This window comes from Lygodium microphyllum, chromosome 3 (genome assembly GCF_053477565.2).
Source record: "Lygodium microphyllum isolate KBCC chromosome 3, Lygodium_microphyllum_v1.1.10, whole genome shotgun sequence".
NCBI classification, from domain to species: Eukaryota; Viridiplantae; Streptophyta; class Polypodiopsida; order Schizaeales; family Lygodiaceae; genus Lygodium; species Lygodium microphyllum.
Genome location: NC_141137.1, coordinates 54,163,419 through 54,190,673, shown reverse-complemented (window position 1 = coordinate 54,190,673; position 27,255 = coordinate 54,163,419). Strand labels below are relative to the sequence as shown.

At 42.8% G+C, this 27,255-nt stretch overlaps 1 protein-coding gene across 1 annotated transcript in view; it reads right to left on the bottom strand.

Moving 5' to 3' along the window:
- Positions 1-3,753: 3,753 nt before the first annotated feature.
- The window catches only part of LOC148038349 (sm-like protein LSM1B), a 40,813-nt gene continuing 17,311 nt past the window's right edge, over positions 3,754-27,255 (bottom strand). The window contains exon 5 of the mRNA XM_087670889.1: positions 3,754-4,482. Coding sequence (XP_087527015.1) covers positions 4,405-4,482 — 78 coding nt within the window. The 3' untranslated portion in view covers positions 3,754-4,404. The remainder of the gene's footprint in view (positions 4,483-27,255) is intronic.

The following is a 27,255-nucleotide window of genomic DNA, read 5'->3' as shown; positions in this document are numbered from 1 at the left end:
TACCCTATATACATTAGGTTAAAGACTTAGGGCTAGGAATTTGGTGATAATGTTTCTAAGATGGTCTCCTGAAGGAACAAAGATAAAGTTGAATCTAAACTTTGTAGCAATGATTTCCACTATGATATGACAATATTTTCTTATAGTGGACTCATCGATCTCCAAGGTGTCAACTATATGATATGTTGCACCATTATGAGCTAGTTTAAAAAGAGTGTAGCTCAATGCTCTCTACGCCTCAACTAGCGAATGCACCTTGTCACCATCACCTTCTATGAGGCAATATGGAAGCACTAATCAAAGAAGATGTGGAATGATGCATATAGCATTCTAAATTGCTTGTTGCAAAAGAGTTCTTTGCATGCATTAATTTCTCAAAGCTAAAGATTTTGACGTAACTCAAAACAAAAGTGTTTTGCCTAAGGAAAATCCACCACTCTTGGAAATACACCCATGCATTGGACGTAGCTTGTGCGACACATGGAAGAAGAATGAAGTAGAGTAAGGTCCCCAAAACTAGTGCAATGAAAGAAGCACTTTCTACCTCAAGTAGTTGCAACATCATGACTAGCTGTTGCACTTGCTCTTCATGATCCATAAGTTGACACAGAGAGAGAGAGAGAGAGAGAGAGAGAGAGAGAGAGAGATTGCAAAATGATGAAAAATTCCATGGCAGCAGTGTGCAAAGAGGTTGGTGGATCTCTCCCTCCTATTTTTCCAGGCCCAAAAAGGTTAAACCACTATCACTTCATTGTGACTATGCGCCAACGTGTGTGCAAACATTGTCGCAGTGCATTTGTATTTTTACACGATTTGACTAGGTTGGAGGTTTCAATACATCATCTACGAAGGCTATGAAGTATGAGGGGCATGAATAACCAAACATTAACAAAGCTAAAATAAGTTTTGACATTTTGGTAATCCAAAACCGGATGACTAGTGGACAAGAACAAAGCATGAGATTAAGGTGTAAAGGGTACAATACTAGGCAAGCACTCCATCACCTATCGCCTCATGATGATAGACAAGTTTAACCTCAATTTTTTTAAAGAGTTTGAGGACTTTTTATTTACATAATACTTGCACGGTGGCCATTAAGGGTGACAACAATATTCATTTGTCTAGGGTGGGAAGGAATATCAACGGATTGCCTTACGATCCCCTCCCTACACATTGTAAGTCATCTTGGAATGGTGTACCTTATGAGATGAAAGCACAAGAGGGAGAGTGGACATGAATATGATTGGATTGGTTCAGAGAGACTGCTCAATCCATCATTGTGTGGGAGAACCACATTAGGAGACTGTCGTTTGAAGAGAGAGGAGATGTGAGGGGTTTTTTTTATAGCGGTGAAACCCCAACTAGGATTTAATTTACTCCCCTTATTTTTGGGCATGTGTTCCCCCATTTTTTGGATCCACCGATGTATGTGCATCATCCTACCCATGCATTCCCCCAATTTCTATCAATAATTTTGAACATTTACCAAGAAAAACACCCAAGAGCACTACTTCCATTTAAACATGGCATCCATGGAAACAATAATTTTAAAAATGTAATTACTAAAGGAGACCTTTTAGAATTACAAAATAAGTTGCGTGTGCGTGTGCGTGTGTGTGCACGCACACCTTAGCTGAAAAGCATATTACCACAATACTCTTGAACAATAGATTAAAAGATCAAAAGTTTTTGAGAAGGTTGAAACCAACTTTTAATCACAAAGTAGCATCTTGTACAAATAGTTTGTAAAAAAAATTACATCTATGGTACAAGGATGCAAATAGAACTCAATACAAAGCTAGTATCATAGTTAGAGAATTTGAACAAGACAAATTTAAGAGAGATGAAAGGATCAAGCTTTTGTGTGTGAAGGGGGATCAAGGGTGTTTAAAATTAAACTACAAAAGGTCTCTCCTAACCCAAATAATGAATCCACATCCACATTGTTAGCTACTTGAATCATCAATTTTTAGTATGGTTAGTCCACCTAACCAATAACATCTTTCTAGTCTATGGTTGTGAATGATAAACAAGTTCTCATCTAAATTCTCTCCCCTCAAGTAGTCAACTCCCCTTAAACCAACGTCTCTATAGTGGTACATCTTTCTTCTAAAAACCAGCTAGCAATGGTTTACACTTCATAGAAATGTGATATTGGATTTCCAAGCTTCAATCTCTAACCTAACATTGTAGGTTAAACACCACCACCACTACACACACACACACACACACATGTATGTGTGTGTGTGTGTGTGTGTGTGTGTGTGTGTGTAATATGATCAATCCACCATTCCTATAGGGTACCTCACTTTCTTCATATGTGGCCTTTATGACACTGTGCACATACTCTCTTCCATACTCCATGTGTTTGTGAGAGATCCTCCCCAATATATTCCTTTGGCATCTAAGATATATCTTTTCTTCCAAATTTTCATTTGGGAAGAAAAGATTGACTTAAAGCATATACTTCATATTTATGTGTTATAGTTATCTCAAAATTTATGTGGAGATTTCAAATGACCTAGCTATTTTGTAAAATTATTGTTGAAAAGGCTACATGCCCACTAAATATCAAGCTAAATTTGATATTCATATCACATTACTTGAAGGACGCCTCAATATCTCTTTCTGAATTGAGAGATGAGACCCATTATTGGGTCTATCACTGGGTTGATGCTGTGGATGTAGACTCCTAGTCTATAGCCCTATCCTTCTACTCCCCCCTAGTTCACATCTATTGATCTTCTCTGAAATCTACATGCAAAAAGGAGCCAAACGACTTGAATCCTTTAGTCTTGCCCTATGCAAAGCTAAAAGATTGATCAATAGTTTCTTTTTTTTTTAAGTTCATTTTAATAATCAAGTAATGGTGACTACTCCAAGTTTCCTACTCTTGCAAGGAGTACGACAACGCATTGCATTATCCTGCCATACATCTCATTTTCTCAATGATTCTTGTCCTCCCTACTTTTGAGCAGCTCAAAAGGCTAGAACAAGGGATGTGTTTGACAACAAAAAGTAACATCCCAAGAAGTTACTGACGTCTTTCAATTTTTACACTAGAAAGCAAAGGTCGTGCAACCCACCCATGAAAGCCACAAAGCTAATCCAAAAGTATAGAGAAGAAAAGTGTATAGGTTGCATCACCATGAAGAATATGGAATTATCGTTCAGTCTACCGTAAAAGCCTACAAGCCTGAAGTTGAGTCCAACATCTACACTAGGTTCCTCCAACACCAGCTAAACATTTCTTTTAAATTGGAAGATCTGCCCAATTATTGGGTCAATCAACATTCACTGTGCAGGGGAAGTTGTAGACCTACAACTGCCTTGTGTTGTAATTTTGGCCCATGGGCAGACCATTGAGAGTTTAAATATGGAGGAAACAGGAACAATCCTATCTTTCAACAATGTATTTGCATGTTCCTTCAAGAGCCCCAACTATAATGATCAAGTTTGTTATTTTCAGTGTGTTCCTTAGAATGGTGTACTCCTTTCTACATCAGGCATGTAATTTGAAGAGTCGCTTTTGTTTCTTTCAGATAGGGAGTGAAGCTCTTGTTTTTGTGTGTAAAGGTGTTGAGATAACTCTATACCATTGAAAGGGGACCTTCCACTCTATGAACTTGACGTGCTAACCATGGAACATGGATTTAGAGGAAGATGTGGGCAGACACACTCGTATTTGCTCATGGAGGGAGCATGCTGGATTGAGAAGGGCCAGTGCATCACACACTTGGTATGAGGGGGAGAGAGAACACCAACAGTGTTACATGAAGTATCAAATCCATGAGAAGTGTACTCATGGGTATAGAACTAGGCAAATCATCAAATGGCCTCAAAAATACGGATCAGCATTGAAAGAACATTTGAAGCAAGAGAATGGCTGGCTGACAGGCTTGCTGATTGCCCCTCCAATTATAACAAACACTGCGCCGGGATTCTTTTGAAGTGCTAAGGCACATTGTTTATTCTCCACTTGATAGATCAAATTCGCTCTATTCCTTTCTCCTTCCAAGTTTAGGAGGATTGTAAATTTTTACAAAGACAACCAGACCAGTACAGCCTGTTGATCTAAAACCACCAGCTTCTTTTCAGAATATCTCACTAGGGGACATGATGATTTAAGTCAGGAATAGGCTAGTAAAATTTTGCAAACACAACATTTTCAAACCACTTGAGGTGCTAAATATACTCTGAACCCCAAGTTTGGTGAGCCCTTGAGTAACATGTATGATCAGTCATAAGATCAAGTATCCATCAGTTCAATAAGGAATGAGCCATCCGCATTGTAAAAAATTTGCGGGCCAGAAATCTCAAACTGACAAGCACATTCCTTTCAATGATTGCATGGGCACAAACTCGTCCCACCTACCAGATCTCCAGGCAATGAATTCTAGCACATCAGTCTAAATCAAGAAATTCCATTCGCTTTCTCATTGAGCCTTTCAGTTCAGTGGCATCCCTCTCTGCCTTTTGAGCCTGCAAAAAAGCCAATAGAGATAGTTTATATGTTCCAATTCTGAGTATGAACAAAGAGAACCAGCCAATTATGCAGCTACAATTCATCAGCTCTATTCCACAAACTGTAATACCTGGAGGTAAATAACATAATATTTACACCACACATACAAACATCTAATCTGGGCATCTACAACTTTCAGAATCCAGTTGCAATTGGCAAACCTGGTTCACAACCCAAACAGAATGAACAAATCACTTGGGAAGATACGGCTCCATGAGACAGTTTGAATGGGCATTCACAACTGGAGCCTGCTTACAACAGCAGTAAACATTCTAGATGCCCATATAGATTCACTGGCAATTAACATAACTTGTAAAGATTGCTTACAAAAGTGTAAAATTGCTACTAGGCTCACGTAAGGACTGAGTATTTCATGCCCAAATTTTGTTATAATCACAATAAATGGCAATGTCCTTTGGCAATCATGCAACTCAAAGAGATTTTCAGCAAACTCTTGACAGCTAGCTTTGCTAGAACAAACTCAGCCATCTTGGTGATTGTCTACCACCCCCTTATCTTGGGATCATGTCCTTTTTGTCCATAGTAGCCCTACAATCAAATCCATGGGAAGACAAAATGATTTGGCTTCTTGAATCCTAATAAAACAACCTACCCACCTATGGCAATTAAACTCGTGTCACTTGGCATTGATCACATTATCTAATTATCATCAAAATGAGAAATGAACTTAATGATGTAAATGAACTCTAATTCTGGTACCCCTAGCTCTTGGTACAGCAACCATTGCACAAATGTGGAGAATGTGACACTGGGCATGTAGTGGACAACTGTGCAAGCTATGTGGTAGAAGGGCAAGACAAAAGAAACAAGGTGGAATGTGTTCACATTTCACTAAATTGAATGTTCGCACCTTAAAATTCATGATCATTTGAAAGTTTTGCCACTTTAGTTATAAAGAAGGCCCGGTGCTTAATTTTCATCCAATGAGCAGCTCATTTCTAATTAATCAGCCATTGAATTATTAGCCCTTAATCAAATTCAAATTTTGATTTATGAGTAGCTGGTGACTCGTATACAAAGTTGATTTCGCTATTTGGGGTCTCTCTTCTTTGTTGCAAAAATTGCAAGTCTCAACCATGGACCATGACAACGTGTATGGAGTGAGGACACTAGTCAATCTTCTTCTCTCTGCATTGCAAATCCATTAAGCAGCTCTATAACTCCATTTACAACACGATATGGTGCTTGTTTTAAATGTAAATTTCATCAAAACAAGTCATTACAACACAATGGGCTGAGATTCTCTCTTCTCCTCTAAGATCATAAGTCTTGTGGACTTTTAGGGCAACTTTGTTGCAAAGAGAATAGATTTCTCACAGTTTCATCATAAGTAATTTCTCTGTTTGTGAGAGGACTATTGTGGGATGTCAAAAAAGATGACAAAGAAACCAGAGAGACAGTATGGTTTGTGGGGAGAAACATAGTGTGTGTACGGCAAACAACACTGACAGAGAAGAGAAACTCAAAAACACAAAAGAACACATCGATGATACACTAAATCATGCTATGAGAAGAAACAGCTGATTCAGTGGAGCCAAAGCTCAAAAGATAACTGCATTGCTCTACTTGAATCAGGTAGTAGCACTTCTGGGAATCTGCACAATAAAGGGAGCAAAACGCAATCCTCCAGGCAATGGGCTATCAAAGTAATCACTAGAAGGTAAAGGACAATTATCAAGGGAGCTAACCTTAGTCCTCTGATGCCATCAAAGATGTGAAGGATGATCACCAACTATCAAGGGAGAGAATCACGATCCTTAGGTGCCGAGGAGATGACTTGGGCAGCAAAACACAAATTCCAAAGTGTGTCAGAGCTGTCAAATGCAGGGAGAGCAGCCTAGATGCTGACGCTAGGGGATGAATAATGACATTAGATGAAGGGACATCCACCAAGAGGGTAAATGCAGCTTGTGAAGGCCTCTCAACCCAAAAACGTAGGTATCTAGGGAAACAGAAACTAATGCCAAATGTGGGGTGACACCACACAGGAAGATGTTGATGCCAAGTTGGGAAAGGTGATGCCAGATGTAGAGGTCTCTAGGCAGCCAAACACAAATCTAGTCAAGCCTGAAGGGAGTGAAAGAGGTCACCAACTGTGGAGGACTGACGTCAAGGTAGGAGTGTTATCGCCAGCAGTTTGATGATGATGTGAGCAGGTTGGAGCCTCCAAACACGGGACCTGAGTGATGGGACAGGGCACTTGAAGGAGAAAAGGAAGGGTGACCACAAATTGCGATGTCCTCCAATAGGGATATGGACAGTAGTGGAGTGAAGAGGAAAGAGTGTGAGAATGATGAAGGAAGAGGGGTAAAGAATGACTGAGGTAGCATGGAATGAATCAAGAAACTCTCTATTTATAGGCGTAAGTTGTCTAGAGTGGCGCACCACTATGTGGGTGCCCACTAAAAAAGTAACCAAAATGTGGACACCAACCATTTTTGGGGTTGTCAGTGCGAAACCCTAAATGAAGTGTGTAAACTGAAAAAGTGGTTTCTCAACACCCTCTTTCATGCCCAAAAAAGAGATAAAGAAGAGGAGCGAAGAGAGATACAAAGATGATGTAGAGATCCAAGATTTCCACCTGAAAGGTAACTTGTAGTAAGGAACAATATACAAGATGAACTATAGAACCCAATTTCACCTCATGGGAGAAGCCACTAGCTCCGTGACTCCATGCTGGAAGGAATTTAAAGGCCTTGTCACCAAGTCACAACTGAACCTCGAAGGCCCCAATTTGGGCAGTAACTAAAGATCTAGGGTATCAAGAGGAGAAATGACTCCTCGAAGACAGCCATTCCCAAAAAGTAAATGGTAGGTGACGGACGTCATGATGAGGAGGTGCCCCCTCTGAAGCTGAAGAAGGAGAAGCCCGCGTGGAAAGCAAAGAAAATACATCCCCCTCTAAATCCCCTCTTGAATGTAAAAACTCATGGATCATGAACTCCAAATCATCAAATAACAAAAGAAGTGTCGTATTCGAAAGGCAACTACTTTCTTGAAAGGGAATGCATTGAAATGGTGGTTCACTCTTTTGATGCAAAGTAGAGCACCATCAACATGGGTACAATTCAAACAAGTGTTTGCATCGAATTAGTTGACATATACCTTTAAGGTGGACATCATGACAACTTGGAATAAGTTGGATGCTAAGGAATGTAAGAATCTAGAGCAATATAATAAGAAGTTTTGGAATGCATTACTACCTATTACTTCTTATCACCTCATGCCCCTTCATGAGCACGTGGAAAAATATGTTTGTGGGCTGCCCAAAGGAATTAGGGACTTTTCTATTAAATCCACTGTCTCTAGCATGTCTTAGCTTATAGAGACTACATGAGATGCTTTGCTATGTGGGAAGGATTCGGGCTTCCTAGAGAGTGGGGAGGAGCCAAATACAAAGTTGTTTAAGGCTAAGAAAAGGGGCAAATCTGAAAATCAGCCTAAAAAGAGGCCAAAACAGCAAAGAAAGGGCTCAAAAATATTGGTACAATGTAGGGAGTTGATAGTTGCAAATAAATATTTTATTTGTGAACAAGAGGGTAACATTGCAAGAGGCTGTCCCAATAGCCAACAAGCTGAAAAATCAAAAAATCAAGGAGATTCTAAAGAAAAGAAGACCAAAACATCAATGGGATTGGTGCCCAATGTTGTTAGTGATTAGCTGAATGATGATGCTACTGAGTTGTGCTAAGCATGGGGAAAAATTAGGCATCAATATGCATTGATTTTCTTAGATAATGATCCACGAGTCAATGTCATGAGGACATGTATTTTTGGAACCTCACTTAACATGTGGATTAATTTTTAATCACATGGCTAAGTGAATGTTGCACATGTGAGGTGTAACTAGGGTTAGAGTAAATTTACGAGCGCGAGACCCGAGGAAATCACGGGATGTCAAAGATAAAAGTTGCTATAAGTTATGCTGCACAGATACTTCCTGATATCTAGTGCTAGTTGTTGGCCTAGGTCATTCATTTGGCCATAAGTGTCAATTGGTGACACTATAGAAGTGGTGTTTAATGGTACTAAATACCAATCTGATGGTCAAAGATGACATAGAGACACTCGAGAATGGAAGTTGCCTAGCCAATTTAATTATTAGCCAGTCAGATTATTTTTCAAGGCACCGAAATAACTATCAGATTTATTTTCAGTATTTAAAGACTGAAAATTAATATTTAATTATGGATCATGCTGAGAAAACCATTTGGGAAGCTACAACTTGTCAAAAATGCCCATGCAAGACTGAAAAACGTCTTTAGAGGCTAGAGAGAGGCATTTTAGTGTATTCAACCTACAAGAGAGAGAAAGAAGATACTATTGGTCTCATTAGCAGCCATTGGAGGATCTTCTAAGGCAGCCAAGAGCAAGAGAAGACCAATCAATAGTAGATGACAGCATCTATAGGCTTTTGAGATAGGGTAGCAGCAGTAAATGACTAATTTTCTTCAATTCTTTGCATCTACAAGCTGTTGAGATAGGGTAGCAACAGTAGATGACAGATTTTCTTCAGTTCTTCGCGAAGAAAGTCTGAATTTTCTCTCTCCTCAGTATTCTCTATCATCTCCCAGACTTTCTACAACCTTACTCTGAAGATTACAGCATTGCGATCACCAAAGGCTGAGAAATTTCAGATTTCTCTGCTGTAAACCCTGATCTGCAGCAGCAATTATGGTTTAGCAACAGCCTAGGAAAGCGTGCCAAAAATTGGAAGCTCCAAGACTTGGATTCAATAGGGCTCAAGTTGTTTTCAATTAAATTTAAGTGGAGGGACCAGAAAATCAATGAATTTGGGGCATTTTCTATCTCCATCAAAGCAGGTAAAGGCCAATTGACTGCCCGAATCAAGGGGCAAATCAGATTGAAGACTTGCTGGTCATTTTGGACAGCAAGGGCAGTTGAAATACCGAATCGGATTGGGAGAATTCCATTGTACATCAACTTCTTCTTCAATTAAGTTAAATAAATACCGAGAGGGGCGCCAGTTATGGGGCCAACAATGTATCCAATGTCCAAGATTATATGGTAAAGTGTGCATTTCAGTTTTGTGAATTTATTAATTGCTGTAAATAGTGCTTAATCACGCTATTTACCACCCTATCCGAGGAGGAAAGCTGGTTACATGATTCCATTGCTAGGATACCACTCTATCAATTATTTTGGTGGGCCCGAGGTACCTGATTGCAAGTCAAAGCTTTGTGCTAGTGTTGATTTTTACTTCAGCTGAGAAATTACAGCAATGTCTTCACATAGTGAGATAGACTCAAGCAGTGATGATGCCTCTCAGTATGAACATTCACATGGGAATGAAGGAAATGCAATGTCTGACCTTAGACAAGGCTCAGACCATGAACAGCAAGCTGAAAATGTTGTTGTTGGGCAAGATGCACGGCCTTCAGGGCATAAGGAGACTAATGACCAGCAAAGTGAAGAGAAATTTGATGACCAGTTCAAGAATTATATGAGGACAACAACAAATATCTTTGTTGAATTGGTAAAGGATGCTCAATCTACCTGATTTTTAAATGCTCCAAAGAAGGACAGCAAAGACAAGAAGAAGAAGACGTCTTTTACACCTTCAGGACAACATGATGCACAGAGGATAATGCCAAACCCTTTATTTGAAGCTCCCAAAGATGCTAATGAAATAAAATAGTTGGTACCTACAAGGCAAGGAATGCAAATGCAAGGCCATCACGAAAGTGCCAATCCAATGGATTTTGGACAGTCGGGCATGCATGCTATGATGGGGCAACCAAGTTATTTTAGAGAAAGCACCATTTTTCATGCTATGGTTGCACAAGGACCGCATACAGGAATGTATGACACAAATCCCTACTATATGCAACAACCAATGCATGGTTTGCAAGGCCCAATGTATTTGCGTATGGCTAGAAATATGCATAATCCCATGTATAGCAATGTTGGCATGATGCTGGGGCACAAACTGGCAAGTTTGGCAATGCATATATGCAGCCCATTGTGTTTGGAACTCCCAGTATTAATGCTGGTCATGCAAATGCTCCATATAGTATTGGTCATGAGGAAAAATGCAACTAGTAATGCATGCAATGTATGGGAGAATGTATCTTGGTATGGCTTGTAGTATGCAAATTCCCATGCACAATCACATTGCAATGGTCCAAGTATGCAAAAAAAAAAAGCTTCCTTATGCATTTGGTGCTCCTACCATGTCAAGTACACCTGAGGGGCTAGTCAACTAAATGCAATGTTGCATATTAGTTAAGTTGGAATTGCAGCAATGTGAAAGTATAAAGCATAGCAATGCTTAAGGAGAAGAAAGGCCTACGACCTAGTGGAGGTTTCGAGGCATATAAAGTTAGAGGTAAAGTTTCTATATGCTTTTTGGTGAAGCTTCAACATTGTTTCACCAATAGATACAAAGTGGATGGAAGAGGATGACTTGGTAAACCATCCTCAATTGTTGTAGCTTTACCTAGATGCCTTTTAGTTAGATCCGACTTTAGTTCAGACTGCGTCAGGTTCAGCAGAGCAAGCGTCCAGAGTATTGCCTAATGCTCAAGGGGGAGGTAGCACTTCCACTCCTCTAGTTATGGACAGCTCTCGAATATAGTGGATCTCGGATGTATTCATCATGCATCCAAGATACTGCACTGACAATGTGTTTGCCATGAGGTCACTATTTAGTGTACTAATCACTGTGAGGTGTATGCAGATGAGTATGAGTTTCACCCGGGCACTCGAACTATACTTTTGCATCAGCTTATGATCAATTTGGCATGAATTTTGCCTTAATTTTGGGACAAGAATTCTGATCAGTTTCAGCTCAGTTTCTGATGAGCTTGGAAACTATTTATGGTCACTTTTGGGATCAGTTTTTGTATTGATTGCCGGTCAGTTTTTGCAATGAGTTTGTGATCAGTTTGGGGTCACATTTGTAGCAGTTTGTGATCAATTCTCAGATCAACAAGTGATCAGTTTATGATCAGATTATGCTCAGTTTTCAATGGTTTAAATCTGGTTCCATGGACAATAACATATGTTATGTTGCCATTGATGTTTTAGCCAAATTTTATGCTTGGTTATGCTATACTATGGTTTCATTTTACAAGTTGGGTTGAGCTCATGAGAAATAGACATGTCACATGATAATCTGGCAATGTTTTTTGAGATTCTTTGTGATTCTCATATTATATTATGATTGGCTGGTAATTTTTAGCATGTGTTGGGCATATGGAATGGTTGAGCAATAGTGTGCAATGTTGTATTAACTTTGATGCCTTGTGGAAATTCCAGTCCACTATTTGTCTTTTGATGCATCTAGCAGTGCAATCGAGGACAATTACAAGGATTTTAAGGGGCAGGACTATCACGAGGACATGTATTTTTGAAATTTCACTTAACATGTGGATTAATTTTTAATCACATGGTTAAGTGAATGTTGCACATGTGAGGTGTAATTGGGATTAGAGTAAACTTACGAGCCCGAGACCCGAGGAAATCACGGGATGTCAAAGGCAAAAGTTGCTATAAGTTATGTTGCACAAGTACTTTGTGATATCTGGTGCCAGTTGTTGGCCTAAGTCATTCATTTGGCCATAAGTGTCAGTTTGGTGACACTAGATAAGTGGTGTTTAATTGTACTGAATGCCAATCTGATGGTCAAGGATGGCATAGAGATACTCGATAATGGAAGTTTTCTGGCCAATTTAATTATTGACCAGTCGGATTATTTTTCAAGGCACCGAAATAATTATTAGATTTATTTTCAGTATTTAAAAACTGAAAATTAATATTTAATTATGGATCATGCTGGAAAAACCATTTGGGAAGGTTGCCACTCGTCAAAAATAACCATACAAGACTAAAAAACGTCTTTAGAGGCTGGAGAGAGACATTTTAGTGTATTCAGCCTGCAACATAGAGCGAGCGAGCAAGAGAGAGAGAGAGAGAGAGAGAGAGAGAGAGAGAGAGAGAGAGAGAAAGAGAGAGAGAGAGAGGATGTTGCCGCTCTCATTTGCAGCCATTCAAGGACCTTTTGAGGTAGCCTGGGACAGGAGAAGACCAATCAACAACAGGTGACAGCATCTACAGGCTATTGAGACAGGGTAGCAACAGTAAATGACTGATTTTCTTCAGTTATTCGCGAAGAAAGTCTGAATTTTCTCTCTCCTCTCAGCATTCTGTATCATCTCTCAACCTTGCTCCGAAGATTATAGCATTGAGATCACTAGAGATTCAGAAATTTCAGATTGCTCTGCTATAAATCCTAATCTACAACAGAAATTAGGGTTTAGCAGCAGCCTCGAGAAGTGTGCTAGAAATTGGAAGCTCCAAGACTTGGATTCAATAGGGTTGAAGCTGTTTTCAATCAAATTCAAGTGGAGGGACCAACAAATCGATGAATTTGGGGCATTTTCCATCTCCATCAAAGCAAGTAAAGGCCAATTGACTGCCCAACTCAAGGGGCAAATCAGATTGAAGACTTGCTGGTCATTTTGGACAGCAAGGGGAGTTGAAATACCGAATCGGATTGGGAGAATCCCATTGTACATCAACTTCTTTTTCAATTAAGTTAAAAAAATGCCGAAAGGGGGGCCAGTTATGGGGCCAACAGGGTATCCAATGTCCAAGATTATATGGTAAAGTGTGCATTTCAGTTTTGTGAATTTGTTCTTTGACAATACTCAAACCATGGACAGCAAGCTGAAAATGTCGTTGTTGGGCAAGATGCACGGCCTTCAGGGCATAAGGAGGCTGATGACCAGCAAAGTGAAGAGGAATTTGATGACCAATTCAAGAATTATATGAGAACAGCAGCAAATATCTTTGCTGAATTGGTGAAGGATGCTCAATTTACCTGATTTTTAAATGCTCCAAAGAAGGACAGCAAAGACAAGAAGAAGAAAATGTCTTTTACACCTTCGGGACAGCATGATGCACCGAGGATAATGCCAAACCCTTTATTTGAAGCTCCCAAAGATGCTAATGAAATAAAACAATTGGTACCTACAAGGCAAGAAATGCAAATGCAAAGCCATCACAAAAGTGCCAATCCAATGGATTTTGGGCAGTCGGGCATGCATGCTATGATGGGGTAACCAAGATATTTTAGTGGAAGCACCATTTTTCATGCTATGGTTGGACAAGGACCGCATACAGGAATGTATGACACAAATCCCTACGGTATGCAGCAACCAATGCATGGTATGCAAGGCCCAATGTATTCGTGTATGGCTAGAAATATGCATAATCCCATGTATAGCAATGTTGGCATGATGCTAGGGCACAAACTGGCAAGTTTGGCAACGCATATATGTAACCCGCTATGTTTGGAACTCCTAGTATTAATGTTGGTCATGCAAATGCTCCGCATAGTATTGGTCATGAGGGAAAATGCAACTCGTAATGCATGCAATGTATGGGAGAATGTATCTTGGTATGGCTTGTAGTACGCAAATTCCCATGCACAATCACATTGCAATGGTCCAAAGTATGCAAACAAGAATGTTTCCTTATGCATTTGGTGCTTCTAGCATGTCAAGTACACCTGAGGGGCTAGTCAACTAAATGCAACGTTGCATATTAGTTAAGTTGGAATTGCAACAATGTGAAAGTATAAAGCATAGCAATGCTTAAGGGGAAGAAAGGCCTACAACCTAGTGGAGATTTCAAGGAAAGTAAAGTAAGAGGTAAAGTTTCTATATGCTTTTTGGTGAAGCTTCAATATTGTTTCACCAATAGATGCAAAGTGGATGGAAGAGGATGACTTGGCAAACCATCCTCAATTGTTGCAGCTTTACCTAGATGCCTTTTAGTTAGAGCCGACTTCAGTCCAAACTGCGTCAGATTCAGCAGAGCAAGCATCCAAAGTATTGCCTAATGCTCAAGGGGGAGGTAGCACTTCCACTCCTCTAGTTATGGACGGCTCTCGTATGTAGTGGATCTCGAATGTATTCATCATGCATCCAAGATACTGCACTGACAGTATGTTTGCCATGAGGTCACTATTTAGTGTACTAATCACTGTGAGGTGTATGCAAATGAGTATGAGTTTCACCCGGGCACTCGAACTATACTTTTGCATCAGCTTATGATCAATTTGGCATCAATTTTGCCTCAATTTTGAGACAAGAATTTTGATCACTTTCAGCTCAGTTTCTGATCAGCTTGAGAACTATTTATGGTCACTTTTAGGATCAGTTTTGCATCAGGTTTTGCATTGTTTGCTAGTTAGTTTTTGCAATGAGTTTGTGATCAGTTTGGGGTCACATTTGCAGCAGTTTGTGATCAGTTCTAAATCAACAAGTGATCAATTTATGATCAGATTATAGTCAATTTTCAATGGTTTAAATCTGGTTCCATGGGCAACAACATATGTTATGTTGCCATTGATGTTTTAGCCATGGTTTATGCTTGGTTATGCTATGCTTTGGTTTGGTTTTGCCAGATGAGTTGAGCTAATGAGAAATAGACATCTCATATGATAATTTGGCAATGTTTTTTGAGATTTTTTGTGATTCTTATGTTATGTTATGATTGGCTGATAATTTTCAACATGTGTTGGGCATATGGAATGGTAGAGCAATAGTGCGCAATGTTGTGTTAACTATGATGCCTTGTGGAAATTCCAGTCCACTATTTTGCTTTTGATGCATCTCGCAGTGCAATCGAGGACAATTGCAAGGATTTTAAGGGGAAGAGTTGTCATGAGGACATGTATTTTTGAAACCTTTTTTTTTTTGCAAGTAAAATGTGACTGATTATATTACTCAAAAAGACTAATTACAATGGAATGCTCATGCTCAACAGACTAGCTGGAGCTTATGAAAGTCACAAGTACATCATGTATACAAGCCTCTCAAGGCGGTCTAGGGGCAAGAAGCCATGGAGGGGGGGTGTATCGCCATCTGGGGCTACTTGCCTGTATCACGAAAAACAGGTACTAGCCGCCCCAAGTGTACATGAAATGACATCGGAGCTCCTGACACGAGCCCTGGACTCACCCTGCACCTAATCCCATCGGCCGCGGAGAGAGAGTGGAGGTCCACAGCTTTGCTAAGGTCGCCTGTACTAAAAGTCTCTCTCCACCGAAAACCTCTTGACATCGTGCCTTCCAGATATGCCAACCAGTAAGACACCCTATGATCTCCCATACCTCAGAGCGGTCTGTTGGGGGATCCAATACCTGGCGGATGGGCAGGGCCTCCAAACCGACCACTACGCACGACCTAGCCTCGATAATGAATATCGTGTCCTGCATCCCGGCCTCATACAGAAGGTGCCGGCCTTGGCTAACTGCCTGCCAACAAAACGCTCCCCATGAGATACATCCAAGGTTAGGTGCAATACGACGAAGGATGCGGCATGCTCCTCTCCACACGAGTTGTACCGCATCACATGACCAAAGGCAGTCCTTTGGGATTTCCAGAGGTTGTTATTTGCAACGCTTACAACCTCCCTCCTGCATCTGGGCGAGCCAACTTCCCACCGCCAAGCCTTCATGTGCCACCAACCATAAGAAATACGATACCCTCCTCGGCCTCCACCTATCCCATAGGCGGAGCCAGAAGGTCTGTCGAAAAGGCTCCGTGATGCTATGCTCCGCCCAATGCCTGCTACGTGACGGCGCCCAGTCCATATTCTCCTACATCAGTACGTGTCTGTCAATCCTGGCAATGTACCCAATAAGACACCCTATGATCTCCCATACCTCAGAGCAATCTGCTGGGGACTCCAGTACCTGGCAGATGGGTAGAGCCTCCAAACCGACCACTGCATACGACCCAGCCTCGATAATGAATATCGTGTCTTGTATCCCGGCCTCATACAGAAGGTCCCGGCCCTAGCTGATTGCCTGCCAACAGAATGCTTCCCATGAGATACATCCAAGGCTCGGTGCGATACGACAAAGGATACGGCATGCTCCTCTCCACACGAGTGGGCCGCCTCACACGACCAAAGGCAGTGCTTTGGGGTTTCTAGAGGTTGTTGTATGCAGCGCTTACAACCTCCCTCTTGTATCTAGGTGAGCCAACTTTCCACCGCCAAGCCTCCATGTGCCACCAGCCATAAGAAATACGATAAACGATACCCTCCTCGGTCTCCAGCTATCCCATAGGTGGCACCAGAAGGTTGGTCGAAAAGGCTCTGTGATGCTATGCTCCGCCCAATGCCTGCTACGTGACGGCACCCAGTCCATATCCTCCTGCATCAGTACGTGTCTGTCAATCCTGGCAGTGTACTCCAGGAACCTCAGTGGTTTCTTGGCGACTGCGGTGGCCGGCCATAGCCACTCTCCCGAATCCCACTCCAGCTCATCAAGTGGCCTGTCCTCCCATATCCAGAGGCGCCACTCCCTAAGCTCCGTCTAGAAGACAAATGGGTCCAGCCGCCATGTCTTCCCTGCAGGCCAATCACCCGGATCCTCCTCCATGAAAGGACAGCTATCCCCTCATCGTGCTGCCCTCTGTCAAGAGCCAAACGCCCCCCCTCCTGTACGGTGAAGGTCCTTGATGGAGCGCCACCCACTCTACCTGCCACATCTGGGGGATGCCTGCTAGTAAAAACTTAGCGACCCGTACCTCCCCGGGCTCTATCTGCTCTCATATTAGGGAAGCAAGCCATTCCTGCAATATTGTTGTGTCTATCTCCCTTCTCCTCAACTCCACTCCTCTCTGGCAACCTGATACTCGTTGTAGCACCTCCTCGTCCATCATCCTATACACCTTCCACCATGTCTTGATGGTACGAGCCGGGCCGGCCTCCCAACCAGCCCACTGGATGTGGGGGCACTCACAAATCTGTGTCTCTTCCCGATCAATCCACCCTTCGCTCCCGGACGAAGGTGAGGGTACTTCTTCCAGCATTTCTCCTCGGGATGTGTCCCTTTCCCACAATGTGGGCACTTCAGGCTCTCTGAATCTGTGTCAGAGCCTGAAGAACTATCCTTCTTCTTAGCCTTTGACTTCTTCTTCTTCTTCTGTCCTTCCGAACCTGCAACAAAGGCTCTAGTGGAGTCGGATCCACTAGCACTGACCTCTCTGAGTCGCTCGTCATGCTCCAAGACAAGCGGGGATAGCTCCTCCCATAGAAGCTTCTCATGGGTCCTCGATGTATGAAGGCTGGTGTAGAAGACATCAAACCGAGGCGATGGCAGCTGAGTCAAGAGAATCATAGCCATGTCTTCAGAAGATATCGTCCGACCGAGGGATGCAAGCTCATCCCTCATATCCTGTAATCTGTTGATGTGGTCCTTCATGGAAGGACTATCATCAATAGCGAGCATCCGCAACTTCTTTTCGAGAGATATCCGGTGGGCAAACGTCTTCTGTTGATAGAGAGACGCGAGCTTGCTCCACACGTCCGCTGCAGTCTTCAACCTGTGAACATGAACAAGGACAGAATCCTGCAAACTCAGAAAGAGGAAAGATCTGGCTCTAGAATTAAGCCGATCTCATAAGGCAGCGCGATCCATAGATGTCCCATCTGCGGGATCCACCATAGGCCGGGGAATAGGAACAGAAACAAGCTCCCAAAGATCGAAGGAGTCCAAGATACACTCCACCTTGCAGGACCATAGAGAAAAGTTGGAGCCATCCAACCGGTCCTCTTTGGGCAGCTGAGGAAGTACGGGTACCTGTACAGGGGGTACCAAAGGCTGCATCTTCGGCCCACTGGAAGGGGATCGCCGAGATACATGAATAGAAGGGGGACGAGAACGAGGAAGAGACTCCGTATGACGATCCTCGCGATAGAAATCACGCCTCCGTTCAGATGAATGTCGAGACAAAAGCTCATCATCTGAGTCATCAAAACCTGTAAACTGATGATAAGACATCTTCCAATCTGCAAAATACCAAACACCAAAGAAAACTGTGCCGATGCTGAAGAATGACCACCAGAAGGGTCACCAACCACCAGAAGAACCACCAAACTCCAGGAAATCAGGTCGCCTATCACCAAGAGGTGAAAACGCAGCTGTGTAGGGCACAAAATCCGGAGGGAAAGTTGCCAGGCACCAAAACGCAGCCAAGAAAAGAAGCGCCAGCTAGAGATGAGCCGCCAGGAGGGAATACTACCACCTTGGATGCAAAACGTAGCCTGTAGTGGAGTCGCCCAGCTGAAGAGAAGGCCGCCCAGCTGAAAACGCAAGGAGACAGGGCTGGTTGATGACGTGGCAGCCTCTGGAAGGGGCTGATGCAGCAAACGCAAATATTCAGACCACTTATGCAGCAAACGCAAATATGCAGACCACCTGGAGGGGCCGCCTGGCTGTTGGAGAGAAGGGGGGCAGCAACAGATGATAGGTGTGGTCTCTCTCCGGTCGATGAAGACCTCCGTGCTCTCAGTTTGGCGATGATACCATGTGAGAGTGCGCAACGGAAGAGGAAATACGAACACGGAGGGAGAGAGAGAGAGAGAAAGCAGAAAATAAGGAAGAGAAATCTGCACTGACTGAAATGAATGCTGAATACACTGAAATGGACTGATCAGTCCCTGCACGCAGCCCACAGCGTCAGTGAGGGCACCAGATCAGGCTGATGATGATGGCAGCACCACCACGGGGGAGAAGGAGTGTCGGAATCTGCAAGAAGACAACTGACCAAGTGGGGAGGGGGGCTGCCAATAAATAGGCAACGGACAAACCCTAACCCTAACCCTAAAATGGGAGCAAACCCTAAAATGGGCGCAAACCCTAAAAGTGCCCTAAAATGGGCGCCCCACAACAGTGACCAAAAAGTGGCCGGGCAGCCAGTGGCTGCCCACTAAAAGAGGCCAAAAAGAAATACACAACCTAAGACAGCCAGTCAAGAGTGACTAGCCTCCCCCATCATAACACATGACAGACATGTCAGAGCTCCTAATGTCCTCGTCTGACTCAGACTGAGGCTCACAGGCAGGAGATGACAAGGCATGACAAACATGACTGCTAACATGAATGACAGTCTATCTCCTCCTGGCAACCTGAGGAGCTCTGGATTAGGGCCTTACGGAGACCCTATAGTGACGGGAGAGACGCGAAGATCGAGACAACAGGTATTCGTTGCATGTGGAGAGAGAGAGAGTGAGAGAGAGCAGAGCAGAGAGTGAGAGAGAGCAAAGTAGAGAGTGAGCACGTTTGTAGGTACAATGAAGAGTGTGTACCTTTAGGTTTTTAGATAGATATATATATGTAAGTACAAGTGCTAAGGGTGTGTTCACATCCGAGCACATTTAAAGGCATGGGGCCTTTATTCCCAACAACCTCCCACCTAAAGGCAATGTGCCTTAAGAGGAGAAAAGAATCAGCTAAGTCTAGGTATGTACAAAGCTGAAATACATATATCTATCCAACTCCCATCATCTGTCGGCAATGAGCAAACCGCTCTACTCGAAGACCCTTCGTGAGAAGGTCTACAGGATTATCATCTGTATACACTTTGACAAGCTCAATGCTCTTGCTATCAAGTACATCTCTAATGAAGTGGTACTTCACCTTTATGTGCTTTGTCTTTACATGAAAGACGGGATTCCGAGCTAGCATGATAGCACTCTGACTATCACAATGAAAAACATGTAATTTTGTGATGCCAAGCTCTCTCACCAGACGTGAAAGCCATAAAGCCTCCTTGCATACCTTAGTGGCAGCCACCTACTTTGCCTCTATAGTAAACAATGCAACACACTTTTGTAGTTTGGAGATCCAAGTGACTGCTCCTCCTGTGTAAGTAAACACATACCCAGAAGTGGACTTCCTGCAATCCGCATGACCAGCATAGTCTGCATCTGTAAAGCCAACAACAAATGCCTTCTGCTTTTCAAAGCAGATGCACAACTCCTTTGTGTCTTTGAGGTATCTCATAATACCTTTCACTACATCCCAACGCTTCTTGCCAGGGGTTGCCGTGTATCTGCTAACGACTCCCACTGCAAAGGCAATGTCAAGACGTGTAGCAACCATAGCATACATCAAACTGCCAACAGTTGAAGCATATGGTATCTTGGTCATTTCAGCCTTCTCATTATCAAATGTAGGGTTGTCCTCTGCACTGAGTTTTACATATGGAGGCAATGGAACCCCAATTGTTTTCCCTTTCCCCTCCATATTGAAGCGGTGCAAAACCTTGGAGATATACTCCTGCTGAGATAGATAGAGTAAGCCTGTCAACCTATCTCTGAGTATTCACATGCCAAGAATGTGATTTGCATCACCAAGATCTTTCATGTCAAGGCTACCGTGAAGACTTTGCTTCAGTGAGTCCAAGATATGAGTATCCCTGCCAACAATCAGCATGTCATCAACATACAAAACCAAGATAATCAGGCTGCCATCTGCTGCCTTCTTAGTGTACAAGCAGTGATCCACTTGACTTCTATGAAAGCCTTGGGACAGCATGAATGTATCAAACTTATGATACCATTCTCTTGGTGCTTGTTTCAGCCCATACAAGCTCCTTTTGAGTTTACATACCATCTTTTCTTTCCCTTTTACCACAAAACCTTCAGGCTGCTGCATATATATGTCTTCATGCAGATCACCATGTAAAAATACAGTCTTTACATCCATCTATATGAGTTCCATATCTTCAACTGCAACCAAGCCCAAAATGGTTCTCAATGTAGTCATCTTGACTACAGGAGAGAAAATCTCATCAAAGTCAATTCCATGCTCCTGCTTGTATCCCTTTGCAACCAATCTTGCTTTGTACTTAGGTGAGGAAGCAGAAGTGACCTTCATCTTGTAAACCCATTTGCATGGAGGCAACTGTACCAAGTCCCAAGTGCCATTTTTCTCAAGAGATTCCATCTCTGACAACATGGCTTTATACCATTTCTTGCTGTCTTGTCTGTCCATTGCTTCCTTGAAGCAAGGCGGTTCACCACAGTCTGTCAACATGACATAATCAGCCACATTATTTGCACCAGGAACAAATCTGTCAGGTTGTCTAGTAGCCCTAGACGATCTCCTAACCCAATGATCATTGTTTACTGGCTGTTCCTGCAAATTTCCATTTTCAACATGCTGTCCTGGCATTTCAGCCTGCAAATCAGCATTAACAGCTTGTTGTCCTGGCTATTCCTGCACATGTAGTGGCTCATTATCATGGGCAATAGCTGGCTGATCATTTTCAGTATCATTTCCTGCATTTACAGGTTCATTTACAGCAGGTATTTGCTGTTGTACAGCGGGCACATTTTGCTGTCCAAAATGTATTTCTTCCTGAAATACAACCCTACGGACCTCCTCAGTCTTTTTGGCTTGTTTGTGCATGTGATCTTCCTGGAAGATAACATCATTGCTGCGTATTACTTTCCTTTTCTCGAGATCCCACAATCTATACCCCATTTCACCCTCGTCACCATATCCTAAGAAAATGCATTTACAAGACTTTGGCTCAAGTTTGTTGCATTTTTATTTACAAATGTGCACAAAAGCCTCGCGGCCAAACATTTTCAGGTGAGCATATGAAGGTGGTTTGCCCGACCATGCTTCTTGGGGAACTCCCCTCCCCAAAGACCTGTTTAGTGACCGATTAATTAAGTGAATGGTTGTCATAACAACCTCTATCCAAAAACCATGGGGTAATGCAGCATGAGACAGCATCGTACAGACATTATCTTGTATGGTCCGATTCATACGCTCTGCAACTCCATTTTGGGATGGATTATAAGGGGCAGTGAGCTCCCTCTTTATCCCTTTGCTGTCACAAAATGCCTGAAAGGCCTTGGACATATGAGCGGCAGTGAACTCCCTCTTTATCCCTTTGCTATCACAAAATGCCTGAAAGGCCTTGGACACATATTCCCCACCATTGTCAGAGCGAAGACACTTAAGTGTATTATCTATCTCATTTTCAATCAATGCCAAGAATTTTTTAAACTTGTCAAGCACTTCATCCTTGCTACGAATAGGGTAGACCCATACCTTCCGTGTAGCATCATCGACAAAGGTGACAAAATATTTCTTCCCCCCTAAAGATAATTCTGGCATCTGACATACATTTGAATGTACTAACTCTAAAGGAGAAGATTTCAAAGAAAGAGACTTTTTATGAGACGTTTGTGCATGTTTATCATAAATACAATGATCACAATGCTCGAAATCAGCATAACAAAGACAAGGCAAGTAACCCAAACAAGAAAGCACTTTCATTCCTATTTGACCCATGTGTCCCAACCGGCGGCCATGCTACCAAGAAATGCTTGGCTGCTCGGTCACGGCAACAACATGGTCACTCACACTAGATACATGAAGTGAATACAAAGTATCACTCTTGCAACATCTAGCAATCACTCTAGATCCCTTACAGATTTTCCATTTTCCATCACCAAAGGTGGTACGAAAACCATCATCATCTAGCTGCCCTGTGCTAATCAAGCTCTTCTTGAGCTGAGGTACATGCCGTACATGCTGAAGTGTAAAGACAGACCCATGCTGAAACTGTAACTGCACACTGCCAATACCTGCAATCTCACATTGAAACCAGCCTTCCTTCTTGGAATGGGTGGTGATAACCTGATTTAAGAGTTAATTACAGCAATAAATAAATGCACATAAAATGAAATACACACTTTACCATAACATTCTTGGATAGTAGACACCCTGTTGGCCCCAAAATTGGCGCCCCTTGCGGTATTTCTTTAGCTTTCATTCAATTGGAAGAAGTACAACTTGAGATTCTTCAATCTCCTCCTACTAACCAATTGCTTTTGCTGTCATAAATGACCAGCAAGCCTTTTGGGTCATTTGCCCCTTGATTCACCTAGGACTTCTTCTCCAATTTGACCCTTGGCTGGCCAAATGCTGCCCCAAATCAATTCGGGATGGGCTAGCTCTTGAAATCCCTTGATAATCTTCAATTATCAACCGCTGATTTCAGTCCCTTGAGCCTTCAATCTCTGGCACAGATCCCAAGGTGGCTGTTAAACCCTAATTTCTGCTGTAAATTAGGGTTTGCTGCAGAAATTACAGATCAGCCCACCAAAAATGGCTGAGATCTCCTCCGAATGGCTGAGAATTGCTGAGAATGGCTGAGCATAGGCTGAAGGAGATGAGAGAATGCTATAGAGAGAAAATTCTGAGATTTGTCGCGAAGAACTGATCAAAATCAGCAGATGCCCTGCTGTACCAGCCCCAAACGGATGCACCAACAATAGAAGCATCAAAGACTGTGATCTTCAGGAGAAAGTGCATCAGCAGCAATTGCCAACTTCCCAAGGTCAAGAAAATGCAATCTCCATCACCAAAATGGTCTCCAATGGCTGGAAAATGGCCCCAAAAGCTGGCACAACAGTCCAACACCTCTTCCCAACAGCTCCAAAATGAAAAAACGAGATTTCCCTCTCCCTTCAGCCCTATTTAGCCTTTCCCCCACTTGCATGGGAAATTTTTGCCAAGTGGCAACTTTCTTAATCCATTTTCAGCAATTTTCAGTCATTTAATTAATTTTCAGAATTAATTAATTCTGAAAATTAATTCAGCCCTTAATCCATACCCAGAAAATTGACCTTGCCCATCCAAAAATTAATTGGCTAGGCCATTTGCAACCCAAAGTGGTCCCATGCATTAATTGACCCTTGGACATGCATTAATCCATTAAATAATGCCCAGTCCCTAGTGTCACCACTGACACTTATTGAAAAATTAATGGTCCTAGGGGCAAACTGACACCAAAATTCACCTAGAATCTAATAAGTGTAACTTGTTACAACTTTTTCCTTTGACACCCATCTTTTTCACAAGGTCCTTCGGCCTTCAACTGTGAAAAAGTAGCTTGCACCTCACATGTGCAACACATGTGCATCTTTTAATTGCACATTTGATTAATCCTTTAATCAAATGTCAATTAAACATAAGCAAAGCATCAAATTTTCACATCCTCGTGACATACATGCATAGTTGTCCCCAAGATGGACAACACCATGTCGACCCCTTGTATAGGCAGAGAACCACTCACGATGAGGGGTGACATGAAAGGAAGCACCTAAATCAAGAATCTAGGTATGCACGTCATCATCTATATCTGCAAGTAAAGCATGTGCACCAAAGTGTGAAGAGACAAAGAGTACGTCACTCCCACTATCACTGTCATGAGTGACTACATTCACCTCTTCAATTTTTACACTGCTCTTCTTAGGCTGACTGTCCTTTTTCTCTTCCTTGCTATCATCTGTCTTCTTGCCCTTTCCTTTCTCTTTCTTCCATTTGTAGCAGTCACGTTTAAAGTGACCCTTCTTGCCACAATGATGGCATTCAACATCTTTGCCACATGATTTATTGCGTCCCTTGCTATCAGATTTGCCTTTCTGCTGTGATCTGCCCCTAGTATGCAAAGCACTAGAAGACTTACTGGATGCATTATTCTACCGAATCATTTCTTCCATGAGTAGAACACTCTCTACATCAGCATACAAAAAGAATCGCATTCGAATTGCTCATAGCAGACCTGAATGTATCCCAACTCTCTGGAAGAGTGCAAAGCAGGAACGTAGCCTTGAATTCTTCATCAATCAAGAACTTCAAGGCAACCAGCTGGCTGAAAATGGAGTTAAACTCACTTAAGTAAGTAGACATTGCTATACCCTCTTTCACACGCAAATCCATAAGCTTTTTCAACCAATACACTTTGCTTGCAGCGCTCTTCTGTGCATACAGTTTTTCCAGTCGAGTCCATATAGCATATGCAGAATCCAAACCTTCAGTGTTAAACAGCAAGGCATCAAAAATTGATAGCTCGATGGTTGGGCATGCAAGCTCATTTAACTCCTCCCAATCGTCCTGTTCCATATCTGCGGGCTTTGCCCCTAGTGTCTTGATCAGCTTTGCCTGCTTCTTTTGTAACAGGATATTGTAGCACTGCTTTTGCCAAACTACAAAGTTATGTGCTCCTTCAAGCTTCTTTACGTGCATTACTGCTGTCATTGCTTCCAGCCATGATTCTCAGCCCAAAAGTGGCCAAAAAACAGCAAATGCAAGCCCAAAACTGTCACCCAAGTGACCAAGGTACAAACAAGTACCAACCAGCAACAAATGACCACTTAGAAGCACAGATTTCAGACCTGTAATTAAATTTTCAGAAGCACCAAACCATGTGCTACAGCATTCCACAACTGATTACAGCTGTTCCAAGGGTATATGCATCACATTACATGAGAAATCCCAAATTTTAGCTGCAATTTCTGTTGTACATGTACCCACGGGCATAAAATTTGACACGAATGGTCAAAAGCCCCAAAATTTTGTGCTCAAAGAAATTCCTGCAATTTCTGAGACAAATATCACTATTGCATCTTGCTCGCACCAAATCTAGACAAATCCCCAAATTTTCCAAGTCCTGCGTGCACTAATTTCAATGAAATTGAAAAAATTTCACTAAAATGTGAAAAGCCCCAAAATTCCCGGGCAAATGTGCACCAGCCTTGCAATTTCTGAGTCAGATTGTCCAATTCTGCATTGAGATCCCCAAATTCGGGAAAAGCCCCAAATTTATGGCTCAATTTTGCACAGATCTAAGATTTTGTGCTTGCGCGCATGAACACTCAACAAGGGGAGAGATTAAAAGAGATTTGGTAGAAATAGAATTTCTGATTTTTTACAGATGCCCGTCGCGTGGTCGTTGTGCAGCGCGCCTACAGTCCCGTTGACTTGGCCCGGGTCTGGTTGCTGCCCACTGGTCTTCAGCGTGGCGCTGGTTCCCTAGTCGATGGACCCGTCATGCACTTGAAAGCTATCGTCTTGTCGGCAGCCTGAACCTGTCGATTGGTGCTGCCTGCTGGTCCTGCCCAACTTCCCTGCAGACACCGCTTACTGCTTACTGCTTGACTGCTTGCTAGCACCGTTGGTCTTCTGCTCGACCTGCTTGCTTCACTTGTCAAGTGGGCTTCTGTCAGTCCTATGACTACCCACGATGTCTGCAGTTATCTACCGTTCTCACTGCCTGCGACGACCCACGATGCCTGCAGCTGTCTCTTGCCAGCTCTGATACGAGTTTGTGGTGACAGGAGATGCACGAAGATCAAGACAGCAAGTGTTCATTGCGTGCGGAGAGACAGAGAGAGTGAGAGAGAGCAGAGTAGAGAGTGAGCACGTTTGTAGGTACAATGACGAGTGTGTAGACGAGTGTGTACCTTTAGGTTTTTAGATAGATATATATGTGTAAGTACAAGTGCTAAGGGTGTGTTCACACCCGAGCACATTTAAAGTCACGAGGCCTTTATTCCCAATAGACCCTACCACACGCGGAGCAAGCTACGTAGAAAAGGTGATCTGGGGGGGGGTGATCTGGGCTGACGTGAAGATCCATCTCAAGGACGGCCTCCACTCACCACCAAGCCTCGGTCTACAATCCTGAAGACCCTCCTGCAATAGGACCTTCCAGGTCTGTCCTCTTGGCGTGAGGCCGCGGACAACTAGCTTGCCCAAGAGGGCCATACTCTGATACTCTGGGTCTATGATCCCAAGCCCTCTCTCTAACCAATGCCGTATGATGGTCACCCACGCCACCTTGGCCCTAGAATCCCTGGAGCCATCTGACTCGGACCAAAGGAAATTCTGCACTAGGCGGCAGAGCTGCACTACGCAAGATGAGGAGAAGCACCAACACGAGGCGATGTACCAAGCCGTCGCTAGGAGGACTTGGTTAACTACCAGGGCTCGGCTTGCTAGTGAGAGGCAAGCCGTGCTCCAGTAGGTCAGCTTCCTCCGGATAGAATCGAGGACTAGAAGAAACTGCTGGGCGGGA